Here is a 10,437-nt window from a genome sequence, read left to right on the forward strand (position 1 = left end):
AAACTGTTCTTCGTTTAATTATTAAAACATTCGCGTACTTAAATAGAGTACAAATACATGTGATATTGATGCGTGTATGCGTGTCTCCATTTCAATACCTACTACGATCCAATATATATATACATTTGCTTTATTTGTTTCTACCCTCGATGAGGTGGCTCTTTCCAAAATCCACTTTAATCGTCGTACCAATCAATGCAGTCAGGAACAGTCGATAAAAAGTCAATGTTAATTTGATCGACATTTGTCTAGATAGATCCGAAAGGTTACGAAAATCTGTTGGCGTTTAGGCCGTATGGAATTTATGATGTTCCTCGCCATACCTTTGATTCAAGATCGATCGTTCTTGGACGATGATCTCGAGTGTAAATTTGGTATTTGAGTATTCGTGGTTAGATACCGAGAATCAAAGTACACATTTGCGCTTACGAGCGTTGCAAAAAGCCGGTTTTTCTGGCAGCTCGCGTCGATCGAATTCGAACTTTCACTGATTTTAATTCCGTGGTCGATTCATGGTAGACTCGGTACCCCGAGGGGCCTTTCTGGTTTGTCGCCGCAAAGAAATCGACTTTTTTTTTTTGCATTTTTGTAACGTCGGTAAACTCGAACGTACGCTCCAAATCATTTTCACTCGGAGGATGTGTCCGTATCACTGGGATCATGTGAATTTCGTCAGGATTATGACATTTATGTTACGGTTATGGCATTAAAATTTAATATGTTCCTTTACTTTTGCACGTATGGCTATAACAGAATCGGTAGAGCAGGTTCTTCGAAAAAATTCTTCGCAGCTTCGTCATCTTAACGTTCCAAACCAGAATGGACCCGATTAACCTTCCAGTTGTTCCATACGCAGATTTACCGATGGATTTTCTACCGACGATTGTATCTACGAAGAGATCGAATCGTTGATCGAACGCGAAAACTTTCGAACGATCGATAAAAGCACCGGTTGCCTCGAGATCGAGACTGCTCGTCGCGTTCGAGAAATGTTATCTTTCTCTGTTCGTTTTCTCGCTCTCCTTTTAACTATGCCTACATGTTCCGTTTATTTCCTAACTTAAACGCTAAGTTGTATCGTTAGAGACGTTAGTGAAGCGTGAACCTTTAAATATCGCTAGTCTTGATACGGGTTACAAGTCGATATCCGTGGAACGAAAAAGGTAGCCAGAGCCGTATCGAACGATCGCGGCACCATCGATCAGAGATAGACAAAATTTGATTCGAATAATAGATGGCGAGTAAAATCAGCGTATAGCGAGTTATTCGCCACGTTTATTCGATCGAATAGTTAACACTTTAATTTCTCATAATTCGAACTAGTTTTAATTCTACGACTTTTGACCATCTCTGCTTTCACTTCCACTAGCCAACGACGCAGAGCGATAAATCTGCGGGTAAAGGGACAGTCGCTGGTTTCGTCTCGTTCTCTCCTTGCAACCCGATCAGAAATAGCCCTTGAGGGATAAGACGGTTAGCTGTGTCTAAGATGACCTTAAATAAAATGTACTTATTACAACGTTTGTCGTCAGGGTGTCCCTGGTCGCTTCGCAGAGTCGAGCAAATTTCGTTTTGAGTAACGAGTAAAAATACCAGATTTATTCGTAAAGGTAAAAAGTTATCCGTTTTTGTTCTGTGGAATTTATCTGGAATTTTCATCGATAATTCGAAACAGAATTTGTTCAACTCTATCACCTCGTAGAGAGAAGAACTTACTAATCCGCGGATCGAGGAACAATTTTCGTCCGGCCGACGATGATCAAATGCGAAATCTTTCTTTTGTTTTTAATTCGACGTTGACGTTTCTTTCGATTTCGATCGGTTCATCGTCTCGACGACGACCGACGCGTGTTCCGGCGACTCGCCACGAAATATTGCACGCAAGATCCCTGCGATCTTCGTCCCAGTATGCGATCTATAAGATCCGAATATGCACGATAAATATTATGTATAAAGGAATGAATCAGACATAAGACGCGTAAAGCGATGGAGCTTCTCCCTGTAAAGATAATCTGGAAACCGACGTGTAATTAACCATATATCACCATCTATAAAATCGATCCTGAACGCGTTTAAACTATTCCCCGTCGCGAGGGCGTTGCACAAGCGGCAAAACCTCGTGATTCTCGTCACTCGCGACCAGCAACGTCGTAATGTTCGCGTGAAATTATATTTAAAGTGTTCTATAATGAGTGCCGTTTCAATACCATCGACGAAAACGTCCGTTTGAGAGAGTTGCGCAAGCGACTCGCGATCGTCGTCGCGACTCTGCGTACAATTACTTTATCCGACGTTTTTGTCGTACTAATCAAAATTTAGAACTCGAGGCTGCGTTTGGACGCAATGGTCGTCGTTCGATACTCGCAAGGGGCATCGCGATAAACCCGAAATTGTTTGGATCGAGAAGCGAACACAGCTGTTCGCGCGGAAGAATCGACGTCCTCTGCTTCTCGGAAGCGGATACGACGTGAAACGCGATTAATATGAATTGCTGTCGTAATTTTTCCACGCGAACACGCGTTTCTCGGGTTCGTCGGTTGCGCGAGTGATCTCGTAACGTGTACGCGACGTGTCACGCGAATAGGCGAATTAGCACTTTAATACGGAGTTGTTTTCCATCGCGCTCCTCCTCTTCCTCTTCACCGCCGTCTCGGCTCCTCGCGGATACCGAGGTGAGATTTCAGGGCATCATTTTACGAGGCGACAGCCATTTCTTCATGTAGTAGCAAAAGATCGTGGAGATGTAGATTAGGACCAGGAGGGCACACGTTACCCCCAAAACTAACACGGACGTCTTGGTCGGACAGGGCTCGACTATGGTCACCGTTTTGTCTGCAACAGATTTTTAGCAATGCGTTGATGCATTCTGCACATCGACACGGATTTATTCCTATTTGACGTCATTCTACATTTATAGTTACCAGCTTCGTTGAAGTCTATGCTAGAGTCGCTCTTGAAGAAGTCCGATTGCTTTTCGTCGCCAAAGTCGAGGACCAAGATCTCCTGCGATAACGTCATGTCCTCCGCCTTTTCTTCTGTGGCGTTCGCGAGGCTCCTTCGACGCCTCTTACCCCACGATTCTACCGATTCGCGACCCCACTCGCAAACAGCCTGTAATCAACATATTTTTTTCATTTCATTTTTTTTCTTTAGAACGGTCTTTGGAATGTTAAATGAGCTCAATTACCGGCTCGCAAGGTCCTAGACAGTATTTAACGTTGCACTGGAAGATCACGCCGTAGGACTCGGTGAATCTAAACGCCTCGTAGATCGATTGTAGAGCATTTCCGTCCGGCGTGAAACTTGGGAAGATCGAGGGATCGACCGGGCATCTGAATATAGTCAACGATCATTTTAATCCCGAGTACAACCTCGCGATAGTACGTGGAAAGCAAGGGATGTTCGTCGACATGCAAGTTAGAATGAAATCCGAAACTTTGCGGTAACGTATTTTACAGAGAGGCCGTTTCGATTTCCAGAGCGGTTTCATCGTAAATTACATCTCCGCAGGCTTTCAAATTTGTCTGTATTTACGTGTCATCGAGCATGCACTCGCAAGTTAATTAACGGTGATCACTGACCCTTCGTCGTCTATGATCTGGAACGTGCTCTTCGAGTCCTTTGCCATGGCGACGCAGCTGCGAGCGAAGATGCCATAAGGAGCTACGAATGAAGGAAGACAATTACAAACTCGAACACGCGATCGATGCACTTCCGTAAACGACGGAAATGAAAAAACTCACTGTCTTCCGGGATTTCGATTCTGAAGGTGAGTTTGTCTCCGATTCGCACAGTCTCGACTTCCCTGGTCCTGCTGTCGAGAATGCGAATTCTTGGAGGAGGGGCTTCCGGTGCGCTGGTGATGCTGATCATTTCCGGGTCTCTGATGGGCATCATCCCGAAGGTGATGTTCTTCGAGGACATGTCGTACGTGCACTTCACCTTGTATATCTTGTCGGCCTTGGTCATCACCACGGAATGGTGCTGAAGGACGACCGTGTTCGAGTAGATCCCAGTCTGAAAACCGTCACGCTGCTATGGTAAAGAAAGAGTTTGAACAGAGAATTCGAGGACTCGAGTGGATGGACGTGGATGGAACATTGATCGATGAAAATGGACGTTGGATCGCTTACCACGCTCTGAGTGTTACAGTCCTGGCCGCTCATGGTCAAATCGAGCCTGAAGAGATCGCTGTTGATCACATCGATGTTGCAGGTTTCGGATCGCCCAAGAGCATAGATACGGCCGTTGAAAGGTTTGTTCGTACGAACCTGAACGGCGATTCGCGTGTCCTTGCAATCCACCGATACTGTAACAACGTTATATTTTTCAATTACAACAGAAATAACAAGACGCAAGGGCTAATGCGATACGCACCATCGTAGCAGGTACCGGTTTTGTCGCAATTAATGTCGTTCCTCGTGAGATTGTTTATCGTGGGGTCTTCGGTGGTTTCGAAGACGACCGGAAGCGGATCGGCGATCGGTCCCGTACCCTCTGAAAACGAACACCCGCAAAGTTACCAAACTTACTCTAAACGTTCGCGAGAAAACAGATCCAATGGCTGCTCGGTCCATTTTATCGAGAAGATTTGGAAAATTGACGAAAACTCACTTTCGCAGTAGTTTTCGAAATACGTTCCAACCCTTTCGCCGTTATCGATCAGAGGGCGTTCAGCGTTGAGATACGTCGAGGGACCATCGGGGAGAGTCCAGTGATCCAAATGGAACAACTGGCAGTTGTAAGCCGATCCCTGAGGGGCGCCGCGATAGAGAAAAGATCTGCAGAGGAACTCGTTTTCGATCTCGCAAGCCAATCTGCACGCGGATTCGCTTTGAACTTGGAGCTCTTTGTCGGTGTAATAATGCAGACCCGCGTACTGCGCCACCTTGTCGTCGGCCACGCCGATTCTGGGCATCTGAAAGACCCTCTGGGACTTGCACGCCTCTTTTCCTGAAAATTGTGCATTTCAACGTGGATTCCGATCTCGCGAACCACTCCGGTATCGCTAACGTAACCGATGTATCCATCCAAGAGATCCATTCACCATTCATTCATTCATTCAGTTTCATTTTACCTTTCAGACACAAATTTTCGAAGTAATCAACGCCTTGGGCGTCCACGAACTGCACGTATTGACCGGTGGTTCTTCGATCGGAGTCGCTCAAATGACACTGCAGGGTTACGTAATTGTATTCGACGGAACGGCAGGTGAAACGATGCTCGTTCAGACAAGCCGCGAGGCAGGCCTCCTTCGTCGACGTGTAAATCAACGCGTTGTCCAGGCCACGGATCATCTTGTTCGGGACCCTCTCGAATGACCATGGCCGCAAGCAAACGTTCTCTGGAAAACGACAACCAAATTTTAGTCGTTCATCCCAGATATTTGGAAGATGACGCAAACAACGAACAAACAATAGACGTAAAATTGATCATGAAATTCTAGATACAGATCTTGCGAACTTCGACAGGTGAGGTTGTATCGTATAATTTTATGACGTGCGAGAGATTTTTGTTTACAGAGAGTCAGAACACGTGGATACGCCTGACCGCAGACGCGACGGTTGCACACCTGACGTAGCGTGCACAGACTCTGCAGGGTGTGCTTTCGCGTTGCGTAAGGCTTATTTATGCGATATAAATTTCAGACGCCAACACCTGTGCCAGCCCACCGACGATACTCGATACGAATACAAACTTGGTGCCGGTGTCGTTTTAGCCCAATTTGCCATCGAAACGACAAACATATTCTTTTTTAACTTTGTTCTAATTAACATCTCAGTGGCGTCTACAATGCGATTCGGTTAGTTGTTAAGAGTCGAGTACCTCGTTAATTAGGTTGGAAAAACGAAATATGTAAGAAGGTCGGAATTTGCGAGAACGGCCGGTGTATGGATCGAGGAACGGTTATATATCCGGCGGATATCCGTGGAAGTGAGGCGAATTTTTCGGATGGTCGGTCACGCGAAGAGGAATATTTTGCGGCCGCGAGACGAAGCACGGTTACCGCTCGCGGTTCGTGGCTCGTGGCTATGCTGAAATCACGAGCGAGCGCACATGTGACTTGGCATCCCCTTATATCGCGCGCTCCGCTCGATCGGCATTCTGACGTAGGATCCTGCACGGGTTTTTGGCAGATGAACGCTGATACGTATACAGGGTGAATTTAATATAGATACAGGAACAGGAGGCTGTTGTTCGTTTCCGAGGTAGATGCGTAACCAGTGCCTTTTTCTCTAGAATCTATCCTGTAACTTATATCTTTCATAAGTAGCCTTCATATCCTCTCTTACAAAAGAGTTGTAGCTTGTCCCAGTTTCTATAATCATTCTATATATACGTATTATTTCGGCGGAGAACCTGGCTGCCCGTTCCAATTTTTTTTTTTCGTTCCGCCCTCGAAACCGGCGCTAATGTCGACGACGACGACGACAACGACAACGAACGGGATGGTGCCAACGAACCGACGCGTGACTCCGACACGGATGATTCACCGCGACCGTGCGAATTCTTGATCGCAACCGAAGGATCGACGACCACCGAAATACCCGTCGCGTCGATACAATGGCACTGGTTGTTCGAGCAGCGCCAAGACAATTGGAATTTTATTTCGAGACTTTGTTCATCGCGCTAAAAAAATGTAAAAGAACGACAAGTACTTGGAACTAAATGGAGCATGTCCCTTGTTTCAAGTATAAGAAGATCGACAAACGGTAGCAGTCGATGGGAGCTCGTTTCGTTGGTTGGCATCGTTTCCGATAGCTGTTTTCCTCGATTTTACGCGGCGCATCTCGAAGAAATACTTTAACAGAGATTTAGGTGGGTTCCAGAGGCGTTTCGAGTATCGCGTCCCCGGAGTCTTCAAAAATAAACTACGAGATTCTCCGACAGGGACTATTCTTAGACGTCCTGGAGCCGCGGACGACAACGATCCTGAGGGCGACGAGGGAGCGTTTCGCGATTTCTGTCCGCTGGAAATGTTTTAGTTGGCAGTGAACCGACGTTGAACTCTGTCACGCGTGACTCATGGAACGGGCTAAAATTAATCATCGTCGCGAATCGTTTTAATCCTCGAATTAAACGACGGGATGGGGGACGCGCGTTACGTAAATTTCGCGGCGAGCCAACTTTTAAACGCTGTAGTCTGCCGTGCGAATTCTCAACGAGTCGGGACCTCGATGACGGAGTCTCTACCGTTCCGAAAGGTTATTTTAAGAAAGGAAGGATTTCGAGCGAAAACGTGCACCACAGAAACAATCTGATTTCCAAGCTTTGCACGCGTATTTAAACGTTTGAACTTTCAGAAATCGGTAAACAAATTTCTGAAGAGACGACACTCGCGTTATCCTGGATCGTGTCCCATCGTTCCCATCCGGCCATCCTGGTCACCAGGCGCCTCGCCGAGAGATAATCGCGCGTTTCGTAGAAACGGAGACCTTCCTCGAAGTCCTTCGTCGTTCTTTCGAGCGTGAACCCCGGCCCGAGCGGGTTTTACGATCAACCCGAGATACTTTCAAGGGTCGAAGGTACCAGCAGGCTCGTTAAACCAATATTAGGGGTTTCTTAGACCCCCTTGGGATCTTTTCGACACCTCGACGCGCCCTTGCAGGTACCTGTTTACCGCCGGCGACCGTGCTTAAAGCATCCTTCACACCATCCGAAAGGTACCAGCAGATCTTTTATTGTTTGCCACCAACCGGCGGTCCCCCTCCTTGGCAAATTTGTAGACTTTCCGGTTTTCGTAAAAATCTGGCCGTCCAGGCTTGGGAAAGGAGACCTCTTTGTATTTAACCCCTGGGGGCTGGTGGCCCGATGCCATTTCGTGAAAGTTGTCGCGGACAAAAGAGGACACTTTGTACATTTGGAAATTTAGACAAATCAAAAGTGACGCACGGAACGTGGTTGCTCGACATTTTCACTCTTTCTTCAATTTGTTTTCGATTTACCGTCGATCGGCAACTCGATAAAGACCATCGATATTTGTGTCTTTATCTCGAAGGTTGTAGCGCTTCGAGATCGTTCAAATCGTCGCTTAATTTTCATGAATTTTTAATTAACGCGTACGAACGATTCGATGTTGTATTTGAAGATCGATTACGAGAAAGATGTTAATTTTGCAATTTCCTCGAAATGTCTATTTCTCTCGCGTAAATGAAAATGCTCTGTCTACTCGAAAGGGAGGATCGAAATATTGTTTGCACGGTATTATCATCGAACTCGGTCACAATGAGACGCGGTCAAACAACCTTCCTCTCGACCAGAAGCTACCGGCTACCCAGGTTTATTTGCAGATCTACCTGCTCCCAGGCGACTTTGCCGCTAGCATCTAAACCCGGATTATCGCACCTTCCCGTTCTCTTCGGCCCGCCCGCTTATCGCGGGAGTTTCCTTTTACCTGTTCAGCATCCTGTCGCCCCACCATTGTTCCGACCGGGGACAGGGTCTCGAAAGGATTTAGTCCTCAGCGCAAAGGTGCGCAGGAGGCGCGAAGGTATTAACGTTCATTAACGAAGTCGTGCTGGTGGCTCGATTATACCGGACCGCCTAAGTTCTCGAAGATCCAACCTCCCACACAGGTGCACGGAGATTAGAAACTCTTAAACGCTTCCAGAAAATGGTGTTTGCCAGGTTTTTTTTTTTAAATTACTCGACACTTTCTCGATGGTCGTTGGTCTAATCGGTTGCACGGTCTGTTTCCATTTCGCTCACCTGATCTGATCTGAAGCTTCGTCATGTAGTACATGTTCGCAGCCCTTTGAGGCTGTGCGGCAGGATTCGTCGCAGCCGTCTCGTTTTGCAACTGGCAGAGGGTGTCCTGCATCGGCGCCAAAGGATTCACGACAAACGAGAAGGCCGCTGCCTGACATTCCGCTTCCTCTCTGCACCATCCTTGGCACTCGTACAGCGAGAGATTCCGCACGCTATAATAAGTGGTCCCGCGGTAATCGTAATCCGTCAGCTTTTCGAACGCTGTTCTAGCTGAAAAGTGAACGTGATTTGTTCTTTGTATATAAAGTATAGAGCAGTATACCACGAGTGGAAACGTTACACTTACCCAGAGCAGCTTGAGAGACGGTGACCAGGGTCAGGAGCGTCACGCTCGCGGTTATGGTCGCTATCGTTCCTATCGCGGACGAACCCATCTGCAAAACAAGCAAAGAGGATTTCGGTTACGAGTCAAGTCTCTATACCTCGTCGTAAAGCGAGCGAAGAATCAATCTCCTTGAGAATAAAACGTTCGCGAAAACGCTAAGAGGCGAATCCTGTCGCGAGCAAGTCGCTCGAGATTGCTGGCATCGGACAAGTAATTCGCTCTCGGTGCGAGCTGGAAACACGCAAGTCACCGGATTCCCGCGCGCCTTTTGCTCGTATCGCGTTACGCCAACCGAGCGCTTCCTGGATCTCTTCTTCTCCAAGCTTTTTGCGTCGTTTCCTCGGCTACCAACACCCCGGCTTGTTCGCTCCTCTTTCACCAGAGCTACTTCGGCGCTCCTCCGTTCGCAACGAAACTTATTTACGATCGATCGTTTCCTCGTTCGGGCTCCGACCGCGTTTTTCCTCGCGGTCGATTGAGCGATTCATCGCTGCTCCGAAGTAGACGGTCGCGTTAGCCTCGGTATTATGCAGCTTCGCTCGTTTCTTTCTTCGTTCGATCCTCGGAAGTCTGTTTACACGCGCGCACAGGCTACCTCGAGATCGCCCATTACGCGGATCGATTTCAATTTCTGTTTTCCGCGAATGATCTCCACGTTCTACTTTGCATACTTTATCGAATATTTATTTTCGCAGTCGTGGAGGCAAATTGCTCTTGAAAAATGTCTTCTACCTACGAGGAATGAAAATCTCCGTTTTCGGGATTTAGGCGTCGAGTCGGAGACAAACGACGAACGTCTTCGACTCTCGTAAGCGGGTATGGCCCCTTAAGGTCTCATTTCCAACTTAATGGGAAGACATTCCGCGTTGATCGCCGTCCGTTTGCGGTGCCGTCTCTGAAAATCGAGGGACTCGGAACACGTTCCGGGTCATGCGACGTACACCCTTTGGTAATTGCGGCAGCACGTAAATGACGCGAGATTGCTCGACCGAAATTAACGTAATGCAATAACGGCGCGATAGACCTCCGGAGGATGATCTAGGCTTAGCGTTTCGTAGCCTCGGTTCGAGGTCATCGTGCCTAGAATAACCGAGGACCGTGTAACAGAGGAAGAGGGCTTTGTCGTGGCTCGTACCGAGGTCGAAGGTGCAGCGCGAGCCTTCGCCTTCTCCTCCCTCTTCGAGCCTTTCTCGATCCGCCCCACAGCCGCGGGCTTCGACGAGCTTTGAATCGCGATATCCACGAATCGAAATACAGTGTTCGGCGGTGGTTTCGCGCGACGAATCGTAAGTAACTCGCAAACTCACCGCGGACAGAAGCGAACGCGCGTCATCGCCACCCTC

The 10,437-nt window shown here is 47.6% G+C and overlaps 1 protein-coding gene across 1 annotated transcript; it reads right to left on the minus strand.

Annotated features, from left to right (window-relative positions):
* Nucleotides 1-18: 18 nt before the first annotated feature.
* On the minus strand, nucleotides 19-9,434 carry LOC128881394 (uncharacterized). Its single transcript, XM_054132403.1, has 12 exons — nucleotides 9,345-9,434; nucleotides 9,056-9,143; nucleotides 8,710-8,979; nucleotides 5,078-5,344; nucleotides 4,615-4,953; nucleotides 4,378-4,497; nucleotides 4,134-4,309; nucleotides 3,744-4,035; nucleotides 3,582-3,663; nucleotides 3,188-3,332; nucleotides 2,922-3,111; nucleotides 19-2,832 (listed from the first exon to the last, which is right to left on the minus strand). The coding sequence occupies exons 2-12, from the start codon at nucleotides 9,141-9,143 to the stop codon at nucleotides 2,681-2,683; spliced, it is 2,121 nt and encodes a 706-aa protein (XP_053988378.1). The 5' UTR covers nucleotides 9,345-9,434; the 3' UTR covers nucleotides 19-2,680.
* Nucleotides 9,435-10,437: the final 1,003 nt, after the last annotated feature.

The sequence above is a fragment of the Hylaeus volcanicus genome, chromosome 8 (genome assembly GCF_026283585.1).
Source record: "Hylaeus volcanicus isolate JK05 chromosome 8, UHH_iyHylVolc1.0_haploid, whole genome shotgun sequence".
Taxonomy (NCBI): domain Eukaryota; kingdom Metazoa; phylum Arthropoda; class Insecta; order Hymenoptera; family Colletidae; genus Hylaeus; species Hylaeus volcanicus.